The sequence below is a fragment of the Molossus molossus genome, unplaced genomic scaffold (genome assembly GCF_014108415.1).
Source record: "Molossus molossus isolate mMolMol1 unplaced genomic scaffold, mMolMol1.p scaffold_m16_p_1, whole genome shotgun sequence".
Classification (NCBI taxonomy): Eukaryota; Metazoa; Chordata; class Mammalia; order Chiroptera; family Molossidae; genus Molossus; species Molossus molossus.
This window is the reverse complement of record NW_023425344.1, coordinates 181,696,011-181,723,616: the sequence shown is the minus strand read 5'-3', so window position 1 is coordinate 181,723,616 and position 27,606 is coordinate 181,696,011. Positions and strand designations below refer to the sequence as shown.

At 46.9% G+C, this 27,606-nt stretch overlaps 1 protein-coding gene across 4 annotated transcripts; it reads left to right on the top strand.

The window, feature by feature from the left end:
* Positions 1–333: 333 nt before the first annotated feature.
* Positions 334–25,547, top strand: CDAN1 (codanin 1). Of its 4 annotated transcripts, none has more exons than XM_036255747.1 (28): positions 334–423; positions 608–1,095; positions 1,311–1,514; positions 1,719–1,888; positions 2,018–2,131; positions 2,214–2,292; positions 2,733–2,853; positions 3,036–3,145; positions 3,569–3,658; positions 4,335–4,410; positions 4,968–5,173; positions 18,268–18,388; positions 18,525–18,671; positions 18,771–18,937; positions 19,302–19,389; positions 19,624–19,713; positions 20,110–20,164; positions 20,405–20,541; positions 20,618–20,721; positions 20,993–21,151; positions 21,482–21,545; positions 21,723–21,801; positions 21,976–22,124; positions 23,203–23,310; positions 23,414–23,477; positions 23,642–23,820; positions 24,082–24,189; positions 24,822–25,547. In XM_036255747.1, the coding sequence occupies exons 1-28, from the start codon at positions 334–336 to the stop codon at positions 24,945–24,947; spliced, it is 3,693 nt and encodes a 1,230-aa protein (XP_036111640.1). In that variant the 3' UTR covers positions 24,948–25,547. The 4 variants fall into 4 exon arrangements, with proteins under 4 accessions (XP_036111640.1, XP_036111630.1, XP_036111619.1 ...); XM_036255737.1 differs by having other exon boundaries at positions 1,308–1,514; XM_036255726.1 differs by having other exon boundaries at positions 1,308–1,514; positions 23,582–23,820.
* Positions 25,548–27,606: the final 2,059 nt, after the last annotated feature.

The following is a 27,606-nucleotide window of genomic DNA, read 5'->3' as shown; positions in this document are numbered from 1 at the left end:
GGCTCTTCGGTCTCTCCCACCGCGTCCCCGGGTCCCGGCAGGTCGCCCCACGGGGTAGGACAGCCAGGGCTGGGGCTCACCCATAGCGGCGCCGCTGCAGTCCCCACACCGCCGGGCCTGTACTCGGCGACTGCAGACCCAGCCCCGGCCTCGACTGGAGGCCTGAGTCAAACCTCACTTAGCCCGGGGAAGTTCCGCCAGCCCAGGCCCCGCCCTTCGCCCCGCCCCTCCGCCCCGCGGCCCAACGGTCTCTCTTCGGCGCCGGCCCCGCCCCTCCCAGGCCGCCCGCGGCGCGTGGCGCCTGCGCATTAGCCTCGGAGCGCCCGGACCGGAATGGCGGCCGTTTTGGAGTCGCTGCTGCGGGAGGAGGTGTCGGTCGCAGCCGCCGTGCGGTGGATCGCGCGCAGCGCCGAGAGTTCGGAGGTAGCAGCGCCGACACGCCCCCAGGCCTGACCCGAATCCGCTTTCTGCGGGAGATACGACCCCTTTGGTCCCCTTGCTCTACGGTGACTGGCTGTCAGCCCGGGCCGAGTACGCTCCAACTGGGGGCCGCTCCGCTGCTCGGGCCCTGGGCTGGCAGCTGACCCTCTCGCCGCTTTTCCCTCAGGATGACCCTGGGGAGGCGGCCGCGCTGAGTTCACTCCGGCCACTGCGGAAGGAATTCGTGCCATTCCTGCTGAACTTCCTGAGGGAGCAGAGCAGCCGTGTCCTCCCGCAAGGGCCCCCAACCCCCGCCAAGGCCCCGGGCTCCTCGGCAGCCCTGCCAGGGAGGCCCGGGGGCCCGCCGCGGGGCGGCCGTGGGGCGCGCAGCCAGCTCTTCCCTCCGACCGAGCCTTTGAGCGCCACCGCCGAGGCTCCTTCGTCGCGCCGCGGGGGCAGGAGGCGGGGCTCCGGGCAGGCCCGCGAGCGAGGGGGCCGCGTCCCTGGGAGCCTGGAGGAGGGGGTCAGCGGGGAGAGCCTGCCCTGGGCGGGGGGCCGGAGGCCTAGGGCCCCTTGCAGCCCAAGCAGCCCCAGCCTCGCGCGCTCTGATCCGCCAAACCTCAGCAACCTGGAAGAGTTTCCTCCAGTAGGCTCGGTTCCTCCCGGCAATGCAGGGTGAGGATCACCCCTCATCCAGGAGATTTGGTGCGAAGGTTGTGCTAGGGGACTCAATGAGTTAGGACTGGGCGCTCCTTAGTAGAGGGTGGTAATTGCTAGAAGGTTGGGACTGAGACAACTACAATGGTGAGGGGCGTGTTGCAAGGGCCCCCAGCTGTTGTCAGGCTGCTTGAAGTGGGAATTTGAGAAAAACCTGTGGCTACTCTCAGCAGGACGAAGCCTTCACGCAGAATCAACCCAACTCCCGTGAGCGAAGAGCGGTCGCTCTCCAAGCCCAAGACCTGTTTCACTTCACCTCCAATCAACTGTGTCCCCAGTTCCCAGTCCTCAGTTCTGGACTCTAGCCCTTGGGGCTATGGCCTTACCCCAGGGTGCAGAAGTCTGCAAGAAGAGCGAGAGATGCTTAGGAAGGAGCGGTATGGCCTTGCTGCTCCCTGGGATGTTAGCGTCCTTCCTGGGGTCAGGGTGGATGGGATCTGTGAGGCTTTCTTTTCCCTTATATTGATTGCCCCCTGAGAACCTTGGGTCTGTTTCCTGGTTTGTGGATGTCCTCTCTTGAACCTGAGATGGCTGTGGAAGGGAAGCCAGGCTGACTGCTCATGAAGTCTCTGTCTCCATAGTTCTAAGCAGCTGCAGCAGTCACTTGCTCCCACCTGTCCCACCCCAGAATTGGGGTCTTCCCTCCCCACCCGGACAGGAAACCTCACAGCTGAACCTGCTGACCCTGCCAAAGTGTCTTCCCACCAGCGCCTGGAGCTGGTAGCCCTTGTCTACTCTTCATGCATTGCAGGTGAGTGAGAAGAAAGGGCATCGGAGTGGAGTTACAGAACTATAGGGTAAGAGAATTGATAAGGCATGTAGAACTGAGCCTAGGTTCTGAGTGGTGTTCAGTGTGCTAGGGTTTCTTTTTTATATACAGAAAACCTGGTGCCAAATCTCTTCTTGGAGCTTTTCTTCGTCCTTCAGCTCCTTACTGCCCGGAGGATGATGGCTGCCAAGGACAGTGACCTTGAACCTAGTGCAGGAGCCCTAGGTCAGTGAGCAAGGCTCTCTTTGAGAAATGGGCTCTGGAGATGGAATAATTCTTAACTGACAGATTGATACTATCCTTCTAGATTCCCTGGAAAGCCCACTATTCCAGAGTGTCCACGATTGTGTCTTCTTTGCAGTGCAGGTTTTGGAACATCAGTTTCAGTGAGTTTCCCCAGCTAAGGCATCTGAGCCTTATTCCTATTGTCCATTTGGTTCTCTGGCCACTTGGAGTACAGGCTTGTGCTTAACACAAGTGTGCATTGACTCTGGACCTTTTCCTACATGTAACCCTTTAATTTTTGTCAAGACTATGAACTTAACCTGTGAAAGAAACAAACTGCTCCTTGTGGTCTTGGTCACTGACCTTTGAGTTAATGTTTCATGTTTCTGTCCTGCTCTCTTGCTCCCTGCTCTATAAGATCGTATTTCCTCCCTTTTTACGTTCATCATCATTGATCCTTGGCCTGCGGCTTTGCCTTACATACCTGCTCCATGCTCCATGCTCCATGCTCCATGCTCCATACTCTGTGTGGTATGCAGGTGCCAGCTCCCTATTTGCACTGTTTGTCCCATTACAGTCATATGTACTCTTGATCCTGTAGAGTTCTTTCCTACCTGGACAAAGGGACCTTGAAGCTGTTGGCTGAGAATGAGCGGCTGCTATGCTTCTCACCAGCTCTGCAAGGCCGCCTTCGAGCTGCCTATGAGGGCAGTGTTGCCAAGGTACTGACCCCATCTTTGATGTCTACTGATCCAGACCTGACCCTACCCAGCCTCATTATTCAGGCAGCCCAGCTCACACCACTCTACTATCCTATGGTCTAACTGGGCAGGAATAAGGGGATGAAGTTTTCTCAGCATGCACTCTGCAGGGTTCTGTCCCTAATGTCACTGCCATATTTTAGGTCTCTCTGGCGATGCCACCCTCTGTTCAAGCTGTCTCCTTTCAGCCAGAAACTGACAATCGTGCCAACTTCTCCAGTGACCGAGCCTTTCATACTTTTAAAAAACAGAGGTGATAAGAAAAGGGAATTTGCGGGGAGGGGATGAGGCCACATTTACTCTGGGATAGGCAACCTTTATCATTTTTATAGAAACTAGAATTGGCACTAACAGGTGTTTTATGCCCATGGACTTGCACCCCTGACCTTAGGAGCCTTTTCACAGGTGCATGACTTTAGTCACAGGGCTTTCAGACAAGAGAGAGCTGATCAGTTTTCAGTATCCACAGAAGTATGTCAGGCATGTGGTGTTCTGTTACTGGATTATAGCATTATCATCCTGTAGAGAACTTTGGAGAACATAAGGAATGGGGCTGTGGGTAGTCCTGTCCTCAATTCTTCTGAACTAGGGAAGGTGCTCCTGGGATTGAGTTAGATCAGCTGGGAATGAGATAGACTGTTCCTCAGTTCATCAGGCGTTCTTGTGTGTCTGTCAGGGATGTATTTTATGAGGTACTCCGAGAGTGGGAAGATCGCCATGAGGAGCCTGGCTGGGATTTTGAGAAGGGCTTGGGCAGCAGGATCAGGTAGGTGCACAAACACTGGTCACCTTGTCTTGCTTGCTTCTAGTAGCAAGCAGCTCAGTGGTGTTTGGGTGGCTGATTGGAGGAAGGCTTTTCTTCCACTGCTTGAAGCTGTTATCTTCTATCCTTAATCTCTCCTGTTATTGCCAACTCTGCCTCTACTCGAAGGGATTTGTCTTGCGAGCTCCTTCTACTCAGAAATGTTCTGTGGTGGTGAATGCTTGGAAAAGTGCAAAGTTCTTACTCCAGGTTGCTTGAGTCTTGACCTAAGATACTAGTGAGATCCTTTCCACCCTCCATTTTCTCCATCGTCTAGTTTGGCAATTCTGATCACTTTGCGTAGCTATATAACTAGGATGCAGAAAGAATGTCCTCTGTCCAGTGATCTATCTTCCATATGGGTCATGAAGTTCAGTGGCTCTCAGTGAGGACTGAATATTAGAGGGGTGATATTATTTCTTGTTTGGTTAAGTGTATCTGTAGGCTTGAAAGGGTCTCACTGCTGAGGAAAGTGTCCCTTATATTTTCCTACATTCTTGTGCTGGCCAACTACGGCAGAAGTCTGCTCAAAGGGCCTGGTAAAGGGCTGAAAGGCCCAAGAATTGGTTTGTTCTCTCAGATCTACCATCTACCCCCTTCCACCTTCCCTTACACTTCGTTCCTGCCTCTTATTCTTCAGAGCCATGATGGGTCAGCTCTCTGCAGCCTGCAGCCACAGTCATTTTGTTCGGCTTTTCCAAAAACAACTTCTCCAGGTAATAGCCCCAGCAGGAAATTAATCTACAGTCAACAGTAGGCGTTATAGACAGCCAAGTAATGGCTGGCACTGTGGGATAGGGCAGACAGCCAGGAAGGTCCTGGGCTGGAGTTTGAACAAGAGTTCTGCTTCTTGGGTGGTAGTTGAAACTCAGGCAGCCAGAGAGGAACCAGGGCACTCTCTCACATGCCCTATACCCCCATCTCCCTGGGCCTCCTCAGTCCCCTTACCTTCCTGCCTGACCTCAGCCTCTTACTGCTTCCTGGCCCTTGATTTCTGCTGTGGTAGACAGAGTGTGGGCTTAAGACTCAGATGAGCCTGGTTTCAGATCCTAGCTCTATTGACCCTAGGCAGATGTTTCATCTTGCAGTTGCAGTTTCTTCACTTGTGAAACAAGAACATAACCCTACCTCAAAAAATGTATCTATGGCATCTGATAGAGGGTTGGCATTCCATAAATGTTTATTATTTCCTCTTTATTTTGTTTAGTTATTCTTTCCAGAAAAACTTACTTTTTTAAAAAATTTTTTATTTCTCTTCTCCCCACTGCCCCAGATGTGTCAGAGTCATGGTGGTGCTGGGGGCACTATCTTGGGTGAGGCTCCGGATGTATTAAGTATGCTTGGAGCTGACAAGTTGGGACGGTTGCGGCGTCTACAGGAACGGCTTGCAGCCCCTCAGAGCAGTGGTGGACCCTGCCCACCCCCTTCCTTCCCAGGCTGTCAGGGATTCTTCAGGGACTTCATCCTGAGTGCCAGCAGGTAAAAGTTCCTGTGTCTTGCAGTGAGTGGGACAGAGGCCAGGAGGGGTTTGGCTTCCCAGAAGGGCAGATGGTTCTCTCTCCTTTGCCTGGAATATAACAGGATGGGACTGGGTGATATCTGGGCTCCTTCTAGCTCACACTTGCTGTTCTATTTTTCCTTATTCTTTTTATTTAATTTTTTTTTAATTTTTAAATTACAGTTGACATTAAATATTATATTAGTGTCAAGTGTGCAACATAGTGGTTAGGAATTTATATAACTTACAAAGTGATCACCTGGATAAGTCTGGTACCCATCTGACACCATACATAGTTATCATAATACTATTAACTATATTTCCTATGCTCTACTTTACATCCCTATGACTGTTTTTATAACTTGCAATTTATACTTCCTAATCCCTTTATCTTTTTCGCCCATATCCCCGATACCCCTTCTATCTAGTAACCATCAATTTGCTCTGTATAAGTTTGTATTGTTTGTTAGTCTACGTATAAGTGAAATTATATGGTATTTTTCTTTCTCTGGCTGACTTATGTCACTTAACATGATACCCTCGAGGTCTATTCATGTTGTCACAAATGGAAAGCTTTCATTCTTTTTTTTTTTTTTTTTATCCTCACCTGAGGACATTTTTCCATTTTTTGTACAGATAGAGTGGAAGGGAGAGAGAGCAAGAGAGAGAGAGAGAGAGAGAGAGAGAAACATCGACGTGAAAGGGACACATCGAGTGGCTGCCACCCGCACGACCAACCAGGGCCGGGGACAAACTGCAACTGAGGTACATGCCCCTAGCGGGAACCGAACCCGGATCTCTCTGGACCGCAGGCCGATGCTCTAACCGCTGAGCCAAACTGGCCAGGGCTCATTCTTTTTTTATGGCTGAGTAATTTTTATTACATTTAGTATGTACCACATCTTTATCCATTTGTCTGTCAGTGAATACTTAGGTTGCTTCCATACTTGGCAATTGTAAATAATACTGCAATGAACATAGGGGTGCATATATTTTTTTGAATTAGTGTTTTGGATTTCTTTGGGTAAATACCCAGCAGTGGAATTGCTGGGTCATATGGTTGTTCTATTTTTAATTTTTTTTTTTTTGAGGAACCTCCATACTGTTTTACATAGTGGCTGCACCAACTGACAATCCCACCAACAGTACACGATGGTTCCTATTTCTCCACATCCTCGCCAACACTTGTTTGTGTCTAGATGATAGCCATTCTGACGAGTGTTAGTTGATATTTCATTTTGGTTTTAATTTAAATTTTCCTGATAATTAAGTTTTAGCATCTTTTCATATGTTTACTGGCTTCTGTATGTCCTCTTTGGAGAAAGATCTATTCAGGTCCTCTGTCCATTTTTTAATTGGATTGTTTGGGTGTCTTTTGGTGTTCAGTTGTATGAGTTCCTTATTATGTTTTGGATATTAACCCCTTATCAGATATATTGCTGGTGAATACCTTCTTCCTTTCAGTAGGTTGTCTTTTTGTTTTGTTGATGGTTTCCTTTGATGTGCAGAAATGTTTTAGTTTGACGTAGTTCCATTTGTTTTTTTTCTTTTGTTTCCTTTCCCAAGAAGATATATCCAAAAAAATATTGCTAAAAGTGATGTCAAAGAATGTATTGCCTGTTTTTCATTTAGGAGTTTTGTGGTTTCAGGTCTTACATTTTGAGTTTATTTATTCATTTTACAAATATTTTTTCTTCATTGATTTGAGAGAGAGAGAAATATCGATGAGAGGGAATATCAATTGGCCGCCTCCTGCATGCCCCCACTGGGTATTGGGCCCACAACCTGGGCATGTGCCCTGACCGGGAATCGAACTGACGACCTCTTGGTACATGGGTCCATGCTCAACCACTGAGCCATACCAGCCAGACTTGAGTTTATTTTTTTATATGGTATAAGAAAGTGGTAGTTTCTTTTTTGCATAGGGTTGTCCAATTTTCTCAACACCATGTATTGAAGAGGCAGTCATTACCTCACTGTATATTCTTGCCTCCTTTGTTATAGATTGATTGGCCATATATGCATGGATTTATTTCTGGGCTCTATTCTGTTCCGTTGATCCATGTGTTTGTTTTTATGCCAGTACCAAGCTTTCTTGATTGCTATAGACTTGAAGTATAGTTTGATATCAGGTAGTGTAATACTTCCAATTTTGTTCTTTCTCAAAATTGCTGTAAGTATTTGGGGGTGTTTTGTGGTTACATATGGACAATAGTTTGGGGAAAGCAGGAGAGGGGAGTAGGAGTGGGGAAGAGGGGGTTAAAGGGAGGAAAAGGGGGGACATCTGTAATACTTTCAACAATAAAGATGAAAAAAGTAAATTAATTTTAGAATTATTCTAGTTCTGTGAAAAAAAATGCCAGTGATATTTTGATAGGGATTGCATTGAATTTATAGATAGCCTTAATAGTATAGGCATTTTAACAGTGTTAATTCTCCCTATCCATGAGCACAGTATATGCTTTCATTTATTTGTATCTTCTTGTTTCTTTCTTCAGTGTCATAGTTTTCCAAGTAAGGTCTTTTACTTCATTAAATTTATTTCTAGGTATTTTATTTTATTTTATTTTATTTTATTTTATTTTATTTTATTTTATTAACTTTATTGTTGAATGTATTACAGATGTCTCCCCTTTTTCCCCCATTGACCCCCTTCCTCCTCCCTTCCCCACAGTATTGTCTGTGTCCATTGGTTATGCATATATGCATAGAAGTTCTTTGGGTTTTGTTTTTTTTTTCCTTTATTGATTTTAGAAGGGAGAAGGAGAGAGAGATAGAAACAGATGAACCTTGGAGGATTACCTGTGTAGGGGCCCACCACACAGAGCAAAACTTACTACAGCAGGCCTCTGGTAACCACTGAGTCCACTCCTTGAATGTGGCGCTTATGGAGGTGGTTGGAGGGTGGTACTTCAGTGTGGTTTGAAGCTGTCTACTGGGTGTGCTGGCTCTGGGGCAAGGTCAGCCACTTAATGAGAGGTATGGGGCTTGCTGAGACCAAACGCTGCTTGTTTGAGAGATTTTTGGAAAATCTGATCAGGATCCAAGACAGACCAATCCTATGGTAAAGCCATTGGAAACAGCTTGGGTGGGCCCGAAAGTTGGATGGGGCCAGGCCTCAGGGAATCACAGGCAGGGCAGACAGTATGAGCCAGGTTGCTGGAGTCCCAGATATGGTGGCTGTCTGGGGCAACGGAAAGGCTCACCAGAGAAACAATGGCCTCTGACAGCAGTCTGTCCAGGAGAAAGCTGCCCCTCCAGCTCTCACCCCCTGGTGCCTTTCAAGCTGCCTCCCCAACACTGGAGCCCAGAAGGAGCGAGTCTAAATAAGTCCATGCATGGTCCTTCAAGAGGAGCTGCCTCGCCCTGGCCAGTTTTGCTTAGTGGTTAGAGCGTCGGCCTGCGGACCAGAGAGTCCCAGGTTCGGTTCCCGCTAAGGGCATGTACCTCGGTTGCAGTTTGTCCACGGCCCTGGTTGGGGTTGTGTGGGTGGCGGCCACTCAGTGTGTCTCTCTCACATCCATGTTTCTTTCTCTCTCTCTCTCTCTCTCTCTTCCCTACTCTCTCCCTCCTGCACTATCTGAAGATAAATGCAAAAATATCCTCAGGTGAGGATTAAAAAAAAAAAAGAGGAGCCGCCTGGGGCTCCAGCAGCCTCAGCCTCCCTCAGCCTCAGTTCCTACTGATTTAACAGCCAGAAGTGATGGGGACTTCTTTTCCTGGCACTGGAACCCTGAACTGGTGTGGGATAGGGACCCCTCACTCCTCAGGGAGGACCTTCACAGCTGAGGTATGCTTTCTGATTTTTATACACCACACGTTGGTGTATAAAACCAGCCCAACTACACCTCCGCCCCTCCTACCAGTCTCGATGTAACTGCTGCTTTAATTTCGTAGTTGTAGGCCTTCCATTCAGCTCAATTTCAGGTAGTTCTGAATGATGGTTGTTCGTAGTTTAGTTGTAATTTTGATGTGATTGTGGGAGAAGGTGAGAACTGCATTTACCTATGTCACCATCTTGAAGGAGGTATTTTATTCTTATTTTTTCTTTTTAATTGATTTTCCAGAGAGAGAAGGGAGAGAGAGAGAGAAAGAGAGAGACAGAGAAAAACATTGATTGGCTGTCTCCTGCATGCTCCCCCACTGGGGATCGAGCCCAAAACCTGGACATGTGCCCTGACTGGGAATTGAACCAGGACCTCTCAGTCCATGGGACAGTGCTCAATCCACTGAGCCACACCAGCTGGCAGTATTTTATTCTTTTTGATGCATTTGTAAATGGGATTGTTTTCTTAATTTTTCTTTGTTTTTTTTTCCCCCTCTACCGCCCACCAACCCCTGCTCTTCTTCCGGTCTCTCTTAATTTTTCTTTCTGATAGTTTGTTATTGATGTATAAAATGAAACCAACTTCTGAATATTAATTTTGTATCCTACTACTTTATTGAATTCATTTATTCTAGTAATTTTTGTTTTTAATCCTCACCCAAGGATATTTTTCCATTGATTTTTTTTTTTTTCATCCTCACCCGAGGACATTTTTCCATTTTTTGTTCAGATAGAATGGGAGGGAGAGAGAAAGAGAGAAACATCGACGTGAAAGGGACACATCGAGTGGTTGCCACCTGCACGACCAACTAGGGCCGGGGACAAACTGCAACTGAGGTATGTGCCCTTAGCGGGAACTGGACCCTGCACTCTCTGGTCCGCGAACTGATGCTCTAACCGCTGAGCCAAACTGGCCAGGACTTTCCATTGATTTTTAAATAGAGGGGAAGGGAGGGAGCGGAGACATTGAAATAAAAGAGAGACATCGATTGATTACTTGCTGCATAACCACAACCAAGGCCAGTGATTAAACCTGCAACCCAGGCACATACCCTTAACCAGTAATTGAACCCAAGACCCTTTGGTCCCCAGGCCAATGCTCTAACCACTGAGTGAAACTGGCTACAGCAGTTCTAATAATTTTTGGTGTGTTCTTTTTTTTTCATCCTCACCCAAGGACATTTTTGCATTTATCTTCAGATAGAGCAGGAGGGAGAGAAGGAGGGAGAGAGAGAAAAACATCAATGTGAGAGAGACACATCGACTGGTTGCCACCCGCATGACCCCAACTGGGGCCAGGGATGAACCGCAACTGAGGCACGTGCCCTTAGCAGGAACTGAACCCGGGACTCTCTGGTCTGCAGGCCGATGCTCTTTAACTGCCAAGCCAAACCGGCCAGGGCAGGATTCTTTATATAGAGTATCATGTCATCTGCAAAAAAATGAGTTTTACTTCTTTCTTTCCAATTTGGATGTCTTTTATTTCTTTTTCTTGTCTCATTGCTGTGGCTAGAATTTTCAATACTGTGTTGAATAAAAGTGGTGAAAGTGGATTTTCTTTTACTGATGTTAAAAAACAGCTTTCACTGTTGAGTATGATGTTAGCTAGGGATTTATCATATATGGCCTTTATTATGTTGAGGTATGTTCTCTCTCACTTTGCTGAGATTTTTATTATAAATGGGTGTTGGATTTCTGTCAAACGCTTTTTCTGCATCTGTTGTTACGATTTTATGATTTCTATCCTTCATTTTGTTATCACATTAATTCATTGGCAGATATTGAATCAACCTTGCATCCAGGAATAAATCCCACTTGATACAACGTATGATCTTTTTAAGGTATTACGGAATTTGGTTTACTAATATTTAAGATTTTTGCATCTATGTTCATGAGGGATATTGGCCTATAATTTTTGTTTTTTGTAATGTCTTTGGTTTTGGTATCAGGATAATACTGGCCTCATGAAATGAGTTTGGGAGCCTTCCTTCCTCTTTGACTTTTTTGGAATAATTTGAGGGTAGGTATTCTACTTTGAATGGTTTGTAAAATTCACCTGTGAAGGCATGGTCTAGGGTTTTTGTTTGTTGCACATTTTTTGATTACTGATTTGATATTGTTAGCAGTTACCAGTGTGTTTGTGTTTTCTATTTCTTCCTGATTCAGCCTTGAAAGTTTGTATGTTTCTAGGAATTTATCCATTTCTTCCAGGTTGTCCAATTTGTTGGCATATAGTTGTTTGTAGTACTTTCTTATAATCATTTGTATTTCTGTGGTGTCAGTTGTCATTTCTCTTTTATTTCTGCTTTTATTTATTTCAGCCCTCTCATTTTTTAAACATGATTTTATTGATTGTTTAGAAAGAGAGGAAGGGGGAGAGAGAGAAATATCGATGTGAGAGAGAAACATTGATGAACTGCCTCCTGCATGTCCCCTTCTGGGGATGGAGCCTGCACCCAAGCATGTGCCCTAACTGGTAATCGAACTGGGACCTCTCAGTCCATGGAACGATGCTCAATACACTGGGCCATACTGGCCGGCAAGCCTTCTCAATTTTCTAGATGGTCTGACTTGAAGGTTTATTGATTTATCTTTTCAAAGAAACAGCTCTTGGTTTCATTGATCTTTTCAGTAGTTTTGTAGGCTCAATTTAATTTATTTCTGCTCTGATCTTCATTTCCTTCCTTCTACTCACTTTGTGCTGTGTTTGTTCTTTCCGTTCTAGTTCCTTTCAGTGTAAGGTTAGATTGTTTATTTTAGATTTTTCTTGTTTCATGATGTAGACCTAAATTTTCCTTATAGAACTTTTGGCTGTGTCCTATAGATCTTTGAGTCATCTGTGCCTTCATTTTCATCTGTGCCTTTTTTTCCATCTGTCTCTTCATTTTCATCTGTCTCAGGTATCTTTTGATTTCTTCCTTGATCTCATTGTTAACCCATTCATTGTTTAGTAGCATGTGATTTAGCCTCCATGTTTGTGTGTTTTCTAGTTTTCTTCCTGTAATTTATAGTTTCATTTCATTGTGATCAGAGAAGACCTTGATATGATTTCAATCTTCTTAATTTATTGAGACTTGTTTTGTGGCCTACCATGTACTCTGTCCTGGAAATGCTCCATGTGTACTTGAAAAGAATGCATATTCTACTCTGAAAAAATCAATTAACTCCATTTGGTCTAGTGTTTCATTTAAGGTAGCTGTTTCTTTGTTGATTTTCTGTCTGGAAGATATATCCATTGATGTCAGTGGGATGTTCAAATCCCATACTATGATTGTGTTATTGTCTCCCTTTGTCAGCATTTGCTTTATATATTTAGGCGCTTCTATGTTGGGTGCATAGATGTTTATGAGAGTTACACTTTCTTATTGGTTTGCTTTCTTTATCACTATGAAATGCCCTTTTTTGTCTCTTGTTTCTACCCTTGTTTAACATCTATTTTGTCTGATATAAGCATTGCTACCCCAGCTTTTTTCATTTCCATTTGAATGAAAAACTTTTCCATCAAAAACTTTTGATCTGAAGTAGGTCTTTTGTAGGCAGCATATGTACTAGTCTTGTTTTTTTAAATGTATAGCTAGCTACCTTATGTCTTTTGATGGGAGAATTGAGTCCATTTACATTTAAAGTAATTATTAATAAGTACAGTGATACCTCGGTTCTCGAACATAATTCATTCCAGGAGGACGGTCGAGAACCAAATTGTTCGAGAACCGAAGCAATGAAACCCAATAGGAAATAATGGAAACTGGATTAATTCGTTCCAAGCCCCAGAAAATGCCTATTTACTGGCCTAATTTGTATATAATATGTAGAAAAACATAAGTCTCAACAAGAAATAAAAGTGTACAGTATGTCTAAGGGTTAAATTCAGTGTAAAGCGTGACTCTCTCCACAAAGCGTGACTCTCTCCACAAAGCGTGACTCTCTCTCTGCACTCACACTGATGACGCAAGCAAGGCGCACTGGGCCGAATGAACGCCATTCGGCTCAACTCGGCTCATCTCGGAAGTTCGAGTTCCAAATATTTGTTCGGATTCCAAGACAAAAGTTTCTCGAATCTCCTGGTCGAATACCGATTTGGTCGAAAGTCAAGGCGTTCGAGAACCGAGGTTTCACTGTATGTAGTTATTGCAACATTTTGTTTACTGATTGTTTTTATAATTCTCTGTTCCTTTCTTATTCTCTTCCTCTCTTTTTATTTTATTTTATTTTTATTTTTTAAATATCCTCGGGTGAGGATTTTTTTTTTATCCCCACTCAAGGACATTTTTCCATTTTTTGTTCAGATAGAGTGGGAGGGAGAGAGAGGAGGAGTGAGAGAAACATCGATGTGAAAGGGACACATCAAGTGGCTGCCACCCGCACGACCAACCAGGGCCGGGGACAAACTGCAACCGAGGTACATGCCCTTAGCGGGAACCGAACCTGGGTCTCTCTGGACCGCAGGCTGATGCTCTAACCGCTGAGCCAAACCGGCCAGGGCATCTTCCTCTCTTGTATGTTGATGGCTTTCTATAGTGTTGTGTATGGATTCCTCTCTCCTTTTTTTTTTCCCATCACCCAAGGATATTTTTACATTTATCTTCAGACAGAGTGGGAGGGAGAGAGAAAGAGAAACATTGATGTGAGAGAGAGACATCAATTGGTTGCCACCCGCACAACCATAATCGGGCCGGAGACTAACTGAAACCAACGTAAATGCCCATGGCTGGAATATGACCGTGGACTCTTTGGTCCACAGGCCAATGATCTAACTGCCAAGCCAAACCAGCCAGGGCTCCTTTCCCTTTATATCTTGTATATCTCTTGCAGATTTTTGGTTTGTGATTAAAATGTGCTATATATATATATACCAAGCTATGTTTATAGCAGTGTATTTTAAGTTGATGGTCACTTGAGTTTGAACATATTCTAAAATCACTACAATTTTTACTCCCTCCACATTTATGTTTTTGTCATTTTTTTCACTTCATTTATGTGTGTGTGTGTGTGTGTACCTTTTATTGTAATTACACATGACATTCCTACTTTTGCCTTTTAACCTTTGTACCAGCTTTATAGTTGGTTTAGCCAACTATATTTTTATTTACATTTTTATTTATTTATATTTTTTTTATTCCTCACCTGAAGATATTTTTCTATTTATCATTAGATGGAATGGGAAGGGGTGGGGGGAGACAGAGAGAAACATTTATGTGATAGAGCCACATTGACTGGTTGCCTCCCACATGACCTGACTGAGACCAGGGACAAACCACAACCGAGGTACATGTCCTGGACTGGAATCGAGCCTATGACTCATTGGTCCACAAGCCGACGCTCTAACCACTGAGCGAAACTAGCCAGGGCTTAGTCAACACTTTTTTTTTTTTTTATCTTCACCCAAGGACATTTTTCCATTTTTTGTTCAGATAGAGTGGGAGGAAGAGAGAGAAACATCAGTGGCTGCCTCCCGCATGACCCGACCAGGACCGGGGACAAACTGCAACAGAGGTACGTGCCATTAGCGGGAACCGAACCTGGGTTTCTCTGGACCGCAGGCCGATGCTCTAACTGCTGAGCCAGACCAGCCAGGGCTAGTCAACACTTTTTAAGTGTCTTTGTCAGTGAGAATTTTTTTCTTTCCTATTTTTTTTTCTTATTTGTATTTTTTATCTTAAATATGTTTTTATTGACTTTTTAGAGAGAGAGGAAGGGAACGATAAAACATTGATGTGAGAAACATCAATTGGCTGCCTACTGCACGCGCCCCTCCCCCCGCCACTGGGGATTGACCCTCAACCCCGACATGTGCCCTGACCAGGAATTGAACCGGCACCTCTCAGTCCATGGGATAACACTCAATCCACTGAGCCACACCGGCTTCTTTTTTTCGTAAAGAAGTCTCTTTGACATTTTGTATGATACTGGTTTAGTGGTGGTGAACTGCTTAAGCTTTTTCTTGCCTGGGAAATTCTTTCTCTCCTTTGATTCTAAATGATAGCCTTGATGGGTAGAGTAAAATTTTTTGTTGGTCTTTGCTTTTTGCTATTTTGAATATTTTGTGCTAATCCCTTTTGGCCTGCAAAGTTCCTGTTGAGAAATCAGCTGATAGTCTTTTGGGAGCTCCCTTGTAGGTGACTAACTGCTTTTCTCTTGCTGTGTTTAAGATTTTCTCTTTGTCTTTAACCTTTGACTTTTTAATTATGATGTGCCTTGGTGTGGGCCTCTTTGGGTTCATCTTGTCTGGGACACTCTGTGCTTCTAGGACTTGTATGTCTATTTCCTTTACTAAGTTGGGGAAGTGTTCCATCATTATTTCTTCAAATAGATTTTTAATTTTTTGCTCTTTCTCATCCTTCCTGGTATCCCTGTGTTACAAATGTGGTTTCCCTTAATGTCCCAGATGCCCCTTAAACTATACTAATTTTTAAAAATTCTTTGTCTCTCTTTGCTGTTCTGAATGGGTGTTTTCCTCTACCTTGTCTTCCAGATCAATGATTTGACCCTTTGCTTTATTTAATCAGTTGATTCCTTCTAATGTTTTGTTTATTTCAGTTGTTGTAGACTTCATTTCTGACTGGCTCTTTTTTATAGTTCCTGTGTCTTTATTGAGGTTCTCATTGAGTTCATCTATTCTTCCCCGCTGTTCATTGAGAATTCTTTTTTTTTTTTAATCCTCACTTGAGGACATTTTTCCCTTTTTTTTTTTTTCAGATAGAGTGGGAGGGAGAGAGAGAGAAACATCGACGTGAAAGGGCCACATCGTGTGGTCACCGCCCGCACGACCCAACCAGGGCCGGGGACAAACTGCAACTGAGGCCCGTGCCCTTAGCGGGAACTGAACCCAGGTCTCTCTGGACCGCAGGCCGACGTTCTAACTGCTGAGCCAAACCGGCCAGGGCGAGAATTCTTTTTTTTAAAAACAAAAACAGCCAACTTCTGCTTGGCTTCCTCTCGCATGTCCTTCTTGCTTCATTGAGCATTCTTGATTTTTTTTTAAATCCTACCCGAGGAAACTTTTTCCATTTATCTTCAGATAGAGTGGGGTGGGGAGAGACTTTGATGTGAGAGAGACACATGACCTCGACCATGGCTGGGGACTAAAACACAACCGAGGTACATGCCCTTGACTGAAATCAAACCCGCTGAGCCAAACTGGCTAGGGCCGTTGAGCATTCGTATAACCAGTGTATTGAACTCTGTATCTGGTAGATTGCCTGTTTCTGTTCTGTTTAAGTTCTTTTTCTCTAGTTTTTTTTCCTGTTATTTTATTTGGGACATGTTTGTCTCCTCATTTTGGCTGACCACCTGTGTTAGTTTCTGTATATTAGGTGGATTTGCTACATCTCCATTTTGGCAGAGTAGCCTTAAGTAGTAAGTGTCCTGTGAGGTCTAGTGGCACAGTCTCCCTGTTCGCTGAGCTAGGTGCTCCACAGGGTGTCCTTTGTGTGGGTTGTATGTGCCCTCCTGTTGTAATTGAGGCTTGATTGCTTTTGGCCCATCAGTGGGGTGGGATTGACTCAGTCTGACTGGCTGTGAGGGCTGGCCATGACTATAGTGAACAGCTTCTGTGTGGAGGCTAACCCCACAGAGCAAGAGTCACTTTAGCAGGGCTCTGGTAGCAATCAAGTCCCTCCTTCAGTTGTATTATTTGTGGAGCTTGTTGGCTGGTGCGCTGTTGTGATCTGAAGCCAATCAGCTGGTGTGTTGGTTCTGGAGCCTCTTAGGAGGAGGGAGCTCCAATGCAGACCAAGGTCAGCTGCCATTTGTGCTTGGCTTGGGGCTACCTGGTTGGAGCTACAAAGTGGTATATGTTTGGTTGCCACTTGTGCTGGGCTTGGCAGTACTTGGGAGAGGCTATGCTGTGAACCGAGGCTGGCTGCTACTAGTGCCCCTTGATGGCATCACAGTGTGAGCTTAGGCCTGCCACTACTTGTTCCAAGCTTTGGCCACTTTGGTGGAGCTATGTTCCAGTCTAAGACTGGCAAGGCTTGGGACCACCTGATGGGAGTTACAATGCAAGTGGAGACCAGATGCCACGTGTGCCAGGTTTGGGGTCGCTTAGCAAGAGGTATAGGGAAAACCAAGGTCAGCCTTTGCATGTTTGGGTTTTGTGAACCTTTGAGAAAGTTTAGGAAAGTCCACAGCACAAACCAAGGCAGGTCACTTGTGTGGAAAAGTAGCTGGAAGTGGCTCGAGCCAGGCACATGAGTAGTGGTGGGATAAGGCCTCGGGGAATCCCCAGAGCTAGTGAACAGATAATGGGGAGCACAGACTACCGGCTGGGTTGGGGAAGAGCTCCAAGAAGGAACAGTGGTGCCTGCCAGTGTTTTTATCTCCACACAGAGCTGCCCTGACCTCTCCCCCTCCAGCCCTTGCCCTGAAGCTAGTCAATTCAATTCCTCCCCATATGTCCCTGGAGCTTTTCAAGCTGCTGCCCCTGCGCTAGATTCAGAGCAAGTGAGTTGTGAACAAGCGAGACTGCACTGGCTCCTGAAGAGGAGCCCCGGTACCTCAGCAGCCCTCTGTCTCACAGGAATGCAGTCCCTGCTGGCTTCTACAGCTGGAAGTTATGGAGACTTGCTGGCACTGGTAGCCTGAGCTGGGGAGCCTGATGTGGGGCTGAGATCCCTTGCTCCTCAGGATGGATCTCCACAACTGAGATAACCCTCTGGATTCTTTTTTTTTTTTTAATCCTCACCTGAGGACATTTCTGCATTTATCTTCAGATAGAGCAGGAGGGAGAGAGGGAGGAAGAGAGAGAGAGAAACATCGAGTGGTCGCCACCCTCATGACCCATCCAGGGCTGGGGACAAACTGCAACTGAGGTACGTGCCCTTGGCGGGAACAGAACCTGGGTCTCTGGACTGTAGGTTGACGCTCTAACCGCTGAGCCAAACTGGCCAGGGCACCCTCTGGATTCTTAATCACCACTTGTAGGTGTAGGACCTGCCCATTCAGCGTCTCTGCCCCTCCTGCCAGTCTCAAAGTGGCTTCTTTATATCCTTAGTTATAGGACTCGGCTAAATTTCAAGTGGATCTCAGTGATGGTTGTTCTATAATTGTATTTTGATGTGATCATGGGAGGAGGCAAGCTCATTGTTTAACCTGCCATCTTAAGATCTTCTTTCACTCACATGAGGAACCTCATGCTCCTGGGCCTTCCCTCTCAACCCCACTGACCCTTTCTGTCTGGAGCACCTCTTCTCTATTCTGGTTCTTACACCTGTTCCAGTGCCTTTTTTTCTTTCTTGCCCCCATTCCTAGCTTCCAGTTTAATCAGCATCTTATGGATAGTCTGAGTTTGAAAATCCGAGAACTCAACAGCCTTGTCCTGCCTCAGCCTGAGCCTAGTGATGAAGATGGAGAATCAGATGTGGACTGGCAGGTTAGAAAGCAGAACAAGAGAATGGAAGGGGTTCTGACCTAGGAGGGAAGGGGTATTTTCAAGAACTTTGTAACAGATTTGGATTTTTTCTACAAGTCTTATGTTAGGACCTTTTATTTCCCTGACCCCCCTGCAGGGTGAACGGAGGCAGTTTGCTGTGGTGCTGCTCAGCCTGAGGCTTCTGGCTAAATTCCTGGGTTTTGTGGCTTTCCTGCCATACCGGGGACCTGAACCACCACCGACTCGTGAGCTCCAGGACTCCATTCTGGCCCTGAGAAGCCAGGTGAATATGGGCTCTAGTAAGGAGGGAGGAGCCACAAGGCCACGAGTTAGATAATTCCCAGCCCCCCAGGACCTGCTGACTGAGTTCTGGCCATGCCAGGTGCCCCCAGTCCTGGACGTACGAGCTCTGCTGCAGCAGGGGCTGCAGGCCCACCGAGCAGTGCTCACGGTGCCCTGGCTGGTGGAGTTCCTTTCCCTGGCTGACCACATTGTTCCCATGCTGGACTATTACCGCAGCATCTTTACTCTCCTGCTACGTCTACATCGGTGAGTAGAGAAAGGGCAAGGCCTAAAAATGGTGCAGGGAGAATGTTGCTGAGGTTGCTGTTTATGAAGAGAGTTGAGCAGCCTGTTTTCTATTTGGTACCATAGCTATAACCCACCCTCAGAGGAGAGGCTGGGTTTGGCCCACAAGGAAAGACACTGGGTAGTTATTTGCCCTTTTCTATTTCCTCTGTGACCCAGCCGAGAGGGAGTGCAGATATGAGGGGCACTGAGGAGATCCTGGTCACCTGCACAACAGCTGTCCCTTTTGGGTCTGCTTTTCAAAATTACCTTCCTAGCCATAGCTTTCTTTTACTTCATTTCTTCCTTTGCACAAATTCAGCTGATACCCTCATTTTCCTTTTAGGAACTTGATTTTGTCAAAAGAAGGTGAAGGGGAGATGTGCTTCCTGAACAAGCTGTTGCTGCTTGCTGTCCTGGGCTGGCTTTTCCAGGTTGATGGAGTGAGGGCCCAGATTGGGAAAGGAGGGGGGTGACTACTGTGGCTGGAGATGGGGCGAGGGAAAATATCTGCATCTGATCAAGATTGGGGACAGAGGTAAAGGTTAGAGGAGGTGTGGGAATGACCAGTCTCAGAGGAAGGTTGCCTAAATCCTGAAACCATGAGGTAGGTGTGATGAAGCTCTGAAGTGCTGACTGGCGCTTGTACTGTGTTAATATCTCATCAGATTCCCACAGTCTCCGAGGACCTGTTCTTTCTGGAAGAGGGTCAGTTGGATGTCTTTGAGATGGATACAAAAGCTTCAGAGCATGGTTTGGTAAGTGTTGGGTCCAGCCAGATCCGTAGGGTCTGTAGGACTTAAAGGAGGCAGGCTCTCTGAGGCCCAGTAGGAGATAAGCCAGGATAAAGACTGAACTCATGTATAATTTCTCTACCTGAGTCCGTCCAGTGCGGTTCAGTGGTTGAGCATTGACCCATGCACCAAGAGGTCGCCGGTTCGACTCCCGGTCAGGGCACATGCCCAGGTTTTGGGCCTGATCCCCAGTAGAGGCATGCAGGAGGTGGCCAGTTGATGTTCTCTCTCATCGATGTTTCTGTTTCTATCTCAAAATCAATAAAGGGGAAAAAAATTGTTACTAAAAAAAAAATTATTTCTCTGTCCCATTTCTGGCATACTGCCTGCCTTCCTAATCCTGGCCTGTTCTCTCCCCAGGACGGCCTGCCTGTGGTGGATCAGCACCTGCTCTATACCTGCTGCCCCTACATCGGTGAAGATGCATGTTGTCCCCCTCCCCACAGTGGTCCTTGGTGCTTAGTCCTTGGCCTGTCCCTTCATGAATTCCCAAAAGGCACCCCATGGTCCTAACACCCTAATGGCTTGTTTTGTTGTTAGGCACACCCCAGGTGCCTCAGCCTCTTTATTCCACAAATGCTTCAAGTCCAACATGCTTTGTGGGGTTGGGGGGTGGGGGGGGCTGGAACTAAGGACTTGTTCTTCCCTGATGCAGGAGAGCTTCGCAAACTGCTCGCTTCATGGGTATCAGGCAGCAGTGGGCGGAGTGGGGGCTTTGTAAGGAAAATAACCCCAACCACCACCACCACTGGCCTGGGAACCCAGCTTCTCCGGACCACCCAGGGACTGCAGGTGAGGGGCAGAGTGGAGGCAGGGGGCCACCCAGTGGGGAAAAGGGAATCCTTCACTGCACTGCTCCCTCTCATAGGCACAGCTGGCCCAAGCCTTTTTCCACAACCAGCCACCCTCCCTGCGCAGGACTGTGGAGTTTGTGGCAGAGAGAATTGGCTCTAACTGTGTCAAACATATCAAGTGAGTATGGGTTGAGGGCTTTGGCATTGGAGGTGTTGAGGGTCCCAGTCTCATCCTCTTACCATTTTTTCCCTTTTAACTCCTAATACCTTATTGCCAAGCTAAGGAAAGTCAATTGGGGGGATTGGGGAGGAAGGGCCAAGGGTGAGATTTGGGGAGAGGCTGAAATTGCTTCCTTTGAAGTTAGTTCTGACCAGATTTCCTTGAATTTGCAGCCCCTTTCTGATTCAACCCTTCCAACTACCTTCAAACATTGCTGTCCCTGCTGCAGGGCCACACTGGTGGCGGATCTGGTGCGCCAGGCAGAGTCGCTTCTTCAAGAGCAGCTGATGACGCAGGGACAGGAAGGGGGAGATCCAGCCCAGCTGTTGGAGATCTTGTGTTCCCAGCTGTGCCCCCACGGGGCCCAGGCATTGACCCAGGGGCGGGAGTAAGAGCTACCAGTCTGTTTGGACCCTCTCCTCTTAGCTTACATTTTTCTGACCTTTTCATACTCATATTCTTTATTCCTTGTCCTCGCCCCACTTTTTTCATTCTTTTTTTTTTTTTGCCTTCCTCTGTAAGCTATTTTTGGCTTTAGTTTTTGAGACCCAAAGTCTGTGTTGTATTGGAAGAGCAGGTTGTTGGAGTTCCTGTCCCTCCCAGCTTCTGGGTGGGGCAGAGCCCTCCCCACCCACATGATCAGTACACTCAGGACATGTCCTTCTGTGAGTCAGGTTGAAATAACTAGACTTCACTGACCTCCTCTGTCTCCTTTTAGGTTCTGCCAAAAGAAGAGCCCTGGTGCCGTCCGGGCACTGCTCCCTGAGGAGACTCCAGCAGCCGTACGTAGGAAGGAGGCCTGGAGCTAGCGGGCTGGGCGGTTGGTGTGGGAGAGGTGTGTGCTCGTGAACATGCATGTGAGGCTGCTGGCAGTGGGTGGGTCAGCTGTGGACTTGGGCGTTCATCATCGTCCCCAACCCTCCCCGAGCCCCTGACTATGCAGTCCTTCTGTGTCACAGGTTCTAAGCAGTGCAGAGAACATTGCTGTGGGGCTTGCGACAGAGAAAGCCTGTACATGGTTGTCAGCCAACATCACAGGTAAGGCCCTGGTGAGGGGAGTGGCTGACCAAGTTTTTCAGAAGCGGACTGGCAGGAAGTTGGAGGCCATCTGGGGGAGACAGGACTCAGAGCCTGATGGAAAAGCAAAGGGCATGGTGAGCCCATGCAGGGCTGCTCTGCTGACCCCTTTTCTATTCTCCCTCTGACCTGCAGCGCTGATCAGGAGAGAGGTGAAAGCGGCAGTGAGTCGCATGCTTCGAGCCCAGGGTCCAGAACTGGCTGCCCGGGGGGATCGGAGGGGCTGCTCCCGTGCCTGTGAGCACCATGCTCCCCTCCCCTCCCACCTCATCTCCGAGATCAAAGTACACAGCTCCCTATTCCCTTCAGCTCCTCTCCCCACTCCCTGCTCTTTTCCTGGCCTCCCTCCTTTTTCACGTCAGCTCCAGTATTTGTCGCAGCTTGTTACCCAGCTGGTTCCCGTTTTGTTTGACACTGACTGGGATGAGGCAGGAAAGGGTTGAATTGGATGGCTTTCCTAACTGCTGTCCTTTCATTTTTGGTACTTGAATCGCTTGGAAGGGGGAAAGGGTAGATGTGAGCATTTCTTATTATATTCCGGATGGGGATGTGCGGTGTAGGAGTCTAAGAGCAGTCACCTGGTACTGGGATGTGATTTTTCAGCAATGTTCTATGTGGGAGGCAATGTTTGTTTAGTTACAGGCAGTAAGAATAATCTATCAGTACTTTTAACGTAACTTGACTTGCCAAATCCAGCCTGGTTCTTGCTTTGTAAGTATTGGAACACAGCCATGCTCTTTCATTTACGAGTTGTCTAGGCTACATTTGTGCTGCGGCACAGAGCTGAGTAGTTGCGCAGAGACCTCATGGCCTGTGAAGCCTCAACTCTTTACTGGTTTGCCCTGGTCTGGGATAGTAGTGTAAGGAGCAGAGACGTGGACTAGGGACTAAAAAGGAATGACTAAAACAGAAGAGCATATAGGAGGGAGAAGGAAAGGCTAAGCGGCCATTAGCTGCTGGTTTTCAGTAGACAGATTTCTGTACTGAAACCTTGAATCTCCTGAGGTAAACTGACAAGCATGAAGGACAGAAAACATTACATGTATGCAGTAGGGGGGCTCCCCTAAATTCTTTCAGAATAAGATGCTCTCTGGAAATTGGTTAGGTATGGCTCTGTCTCTTGAACTCTGGCAGCATGTTGTTTCTCAGCTTACCTGCTCCATCTGTTCCCTCTGTTGTTGTCCACTTGGTTGCTTCTCCCAGCTGTGCTGTCCTGCCCCCGCCTCCCACTCACTCGGGGCACCTTGGCTCAGTCACTTCACCCCAGGGGCCCTGCCTGCCTTTTCCTTCTGCCTCTCCACCAGCTGTTGCCCACCCCAAGCTGCATTCTCTGAGGCCTAACTCTTCTCTTACTTTCTCTAGGATGTGCTCTCTGTGGCTGCAGGGCCCCGGGACCCTGAGGAGGGAGTGTCGCCTGAGCATCTTGAGCAACTCCTAGGCCAACTGGGCCAGACACTGCGGTGCCGCCAGGTAGGACATGGCAGAATACTCTTGTGTGTCCTTGCATTTGCCTGATCACCAGTGTCACACTGGCTCAGGACTGCGCTGATGTTTGGATCTCCTTGCTCCCCAGTTCCTGTGCCCACCTGCTGAGCAGCATCTGGCAAAGTGCTCTGTGGAGTTAGCATCCCTCCTTGGTATGTCTTCTGTCACCTTGCTCTCTTGCCAGATCCCCTGATCTCAGGGTTGGGTACAAGCAAGACTAGAACACGAAACTTTCTTCTGTTCTTCCTCTTCCCAGGGGCTGGCCAGGTGACCCTGCCTCCATTTCTTAAAGCTGGGCTATCCTCTCTTCCCATAGTTGCAGACCAAATACCTGTCCTAGGGCCCCTGGCACATCAGCTGGAGAGAGGGCAGGCTCGCAGGCTCCTGCACATGCTGCTGTCCCTGTGGAAGGAAGACTTTCAGGTGCCCATTCCGCTGCAGCTGCTGCTGAGCCCAAGAAATGTGGGGCTTCTGGCAGACACTCGGCCGAGGGAGGTGAGTGGATAAGGGGCAGACAGGCGTCTTAGCCCTCTGGGGTCATGTTCTCATACCCACCACCCTCACCCCAAACGTTATGAGCTTATTCCTTTTGTTCCCCCTTTTCTGGCAGCTTATTGTTTTGTTACATGCTGAATGGGCTCCTGTGGAGGCTAACCTCAGGTCTCCTCCCTCCTCAGCAGCTCTGTCATGTGTATCAGTCAGGGTCACTGTGCAGCCCTCCTCTCACCCTGACCTCCTTCTGCATGTGTATTGCAGTGGGACCTGCTGCTGTTCTTGCTCCGGGAGCTGGTAGAGAAAGGGCTGATGGGACGGAAAGAGATAGAGGCCTGCCTGGATAGCCTCCGTGAGGCCCAGTGGCCAGAGGTAAGGTGTCCTTATATCTTCTTACCTGGAAAGAGAACAGGTATCATATGTCCCTTTTATCCTGAAAGGGGGCAAGTGATGGTGCCTGGCATTCTTAGCATCTTTCCAAGCTCAGTGGATTTTGTCAAGTGTCTTCAGGACCACCCTAAAATGGAGTAGCTGGTCTGGTGGGCCTTCTTCACATTTGAGCAGCTACTGTATGAAGGACCGTGTCAGTGGAGGAAGGGAAGATGGAAGGCAGGTATAGTTGGAAAGCAGCATGGCATAGTGAGTGTGGGTTTTTTGAATCAATAACCTGAATTTTAATCTTGTCTAGTACTTAATGTTATGATTTAGGGCAAAGAATTCATCTTTGTTTAGCCATAGAATGGGTTTGTCAAGATGAAATAATGTGCATATTAAGTACTCACTAGATGGCTCTCAGCCTCCTGTCAGAGTTCTCTCCCATCCCAGAGTACTTCATAGGACAAGATTTCAAGTCCATTTCAGTGTAGAAGTTAGTTAGGAAATATGATGGCTAGGTTGTCTACTCACTAGTTAGCCAGGGCTTGATATTTGGGATTTTTAGTAGAAAGGATGAACCATCCAGAATTATGTGTTTGCCTTTTCTGTCATCTTTCTACTTATTGCAGGACTTCTCTGAAGAATTAGCAACACTGTTCAACCTGTTTCTAGCTGAGCCCCAGATGCCAGAACCCCAGCTAAGAGCTTGTGAACTGGTGCAGCCGAACCGAGGGACTGTGCTGGCCCAGAGCTAGGGCTGAGAAGTGGCCCTGCTGACTGTGCCTCGGGAGGAGGCCCCAGAGCCACCCCAAGTGCTGATCCTTGCTGGTACAGGAGTAGCTGAATCTGAAATCAGGCTTCCTGCTTACATGTGAAGTAAGTATGTGGCTGCCTGGCCTCACTGACTGCAGGCTCGCCACTCTGAGTCCTAGAAGAAGGAGGGTTTGCCTGATTCAGGATTATGGTGGACAGCCTAGGAACCCAAGTCCTGCAGCAGAAGAGCTGGTTGGCATTTATTACTTGGATACTAAATGAAGTGACGTGTGTGGGCTTGAGCCCCCTTGCTGCTATCCCAGCGTCTCAAGACTCATTTTGGGAAATCATGACAGAGGCCAATGACTTTCTGCTTAACTTGTGAGTAAAGTTAAAACACGAATCTTGGGAGTACATTTTCTTACCACCAGGAGCTGGACTGCCATCTCCTTAAAAATGCACAACAGATGAGGTGGGACGCTCCCAATTGAAACCCAGCTCTACCCCTGCACCTCCCTGCCTTCAGCCCTGTGCAGGTAACTTCATACTAGCTCCAGCCAGGGGCCAGAACACTAGAGCTTTTTAAAATAAATTCTTCTTTACCGAGGACTTCATCTCTCATTATTTTCACCTGATTCTTCCCTGTGGAGGGCTGCAGCGTCTCAGGGTGGGCTTGGAGCTGGGTGTTGATGGTAGAGCTGTCCGAGTGGTGAGGCCACCTAGCACCCACTGCCCAGCATGAGGAAGGCCCTGTTGACTCATTGCCAATAGTATTGGCTTCTGTGTAACTCCCTTGCAAGGTTTAGGATAAGCTTCTACTCACCAGGACTCCCTACTAAACTAGATGGTGGCGCAGCTCTTGTTATGCTTGTTTTGGAGGGAGGTGATTTGGCTCACAACAAAAGGATTCTACATGTTTCTGAATGATCCATTGATTTTTGACTAAGCATGCTCTACCTCGATAATGTGAATTAAGTAAGGTCCTGTAAAATCTGTGGGTTTTCTACTTTGGCCATGTGTACAGAGATTTAAGCCGTTGGGGAAGGTACTCAGTGAAACCCTATTGAAACGGCTTGCAAAACCTTCTCTCTACATACTTGTATATTTCTTGGCAAAAGTTCCAAGATCTCTGGTCCTAGAGGGGTCTGCTGTGTGACAGTAAAGCTGGTAAGGAGCCTTTACTCAAAGTAAGTTCCATGGAGGTGTCTCTTAACCACTTTGCAATCATGCTTCTGTCAGGTCAATCCTTCCCCTCAACTCATCCCACTCACTCCTTTGACAAGTTTCTACATCTGAACCTTTTTTTTTTAATCTCTCATTTCCAAAGGCCTTTAAGATCTTTGTCCTTTAAATCCAATTTACACTACAGAAGTTCAGGAAGTCCTCCATGCCTGAGAACCAACCTTCTGCACCCATTAGGGGTGGCTGAACAAAAGCACTACCTTGGGAAGTTGAGCCCTAAGCTAAGAAGCAACTGCTTCAGACACCCAGCTCTGAGGAGGCAGGATGGACAGGCCGGCAGAGGGAAAAGCCTGAAGGCTCAAGGATGACGGGTTAAAGGCCGCTCAGTTTGGGAAACTTGATGCTGGCCTGTGTGACCCTGAAAGGCCTACTCTAAGCAGTAAGATAATGTAAGAGTTACAGAGGCAGCTATTTAAGTTCCTCTCTATATATCTGTTCTCCATTAATTATTCAAAACTGGTTTTCATTGTGGTCCCAGACCAGCAGCCTCAGGCTCACCTGAGACTTTCTAGAAATACAAGTATGTAGGCTCCTGGTCTGCTGAATCAGAAACTTGGGGGTATAACAAGTCCCTGTGATTCTGACGCACATGAAGTCTGTAAATCACCTCTCTAAACCAAAATCTCACTATCATGATCGTTTAGGTCTGTGGATTATCTTTAACACTTTAGCATTTTGCTATAATATCAGTCTCTTTCGGTTGCTGACTCACAGGCCTGGTGTGGTTTCTCGAGTAAGGGCTACAGTCACCTCTGGGCTACCCGCATACTCGGATCCCATTGCTGGCTCTGCCTCCGAAGCCCCAGAGGCACACACCTGTTACAGAGCTCCCTTCCAGGGGATTGTGGTCACTGTTAGGTGGTAATGACTGTTCTGGAATCCTCCTTCATTGTTGGTATTTGGGCTAGAGCTGGCCATAATTGGGCAACTAATCTGGTTGCTATTTATGTGCCTTAACACAGTGCCAGGCTCGTGGAAAGCACTCAGTACATCTGTGTAAAGTGTGTAACTTGAAACCATGAGTGGTTATTGGCAATATTATCTCCAGGCTAAATTTTGAGCTCAAATGACACACTCAGGCTATCCCAGGGATAGTTTTCACTACTAAAAGTATGTATCAGACTTTTAATTCGCAGTGTCTGACCATTAATAAACAGTCTTGGTAAGAGATTTCTATGAAAAAAGATGGGAGTACATAAATAAAATGTTAAATATATCAAGTGTTACGCCCCTCCAAAAAACCCAATAATATATAAATAATTTGAGGTAAGAGGAAAAAAATCCTGCAAACACATTTAGAAAAATAGATCTCTGTTAAATAACCTTTTTACCACATCTTTTGATTCCCATCTGGTCACCTCATTTGGACACCAGCACTAAAGCTGGGACTCGCTCCCACCTCTACCACTTCCAGGTAAC

Bases quoted from the DNA above. Each gene is read 5' to 3' on its own strand.
- CDAN1 (XM_036255726.1), top strand. From the start codon at position 334: ATGGCGGCCGTTTTGGAGTCGCTGCTGCGGGAGGAGGTGTCGGTCGCA. The intron at 2,132-2,213 runs GTCAGTGAGCAA...CTATCCTTCTAG, and splicing joins ACCTAGTGCAGGAGCCCTAG to ATTCCCTGGAAAGCCCACTA. The intron at 20,722-20,992 runs GTGAGTATGGGT...TCCCTGCTGCAG, and splicing joins AACTGTGTCAAACATATCAA to GGCCACACTGGTGGCGGATC.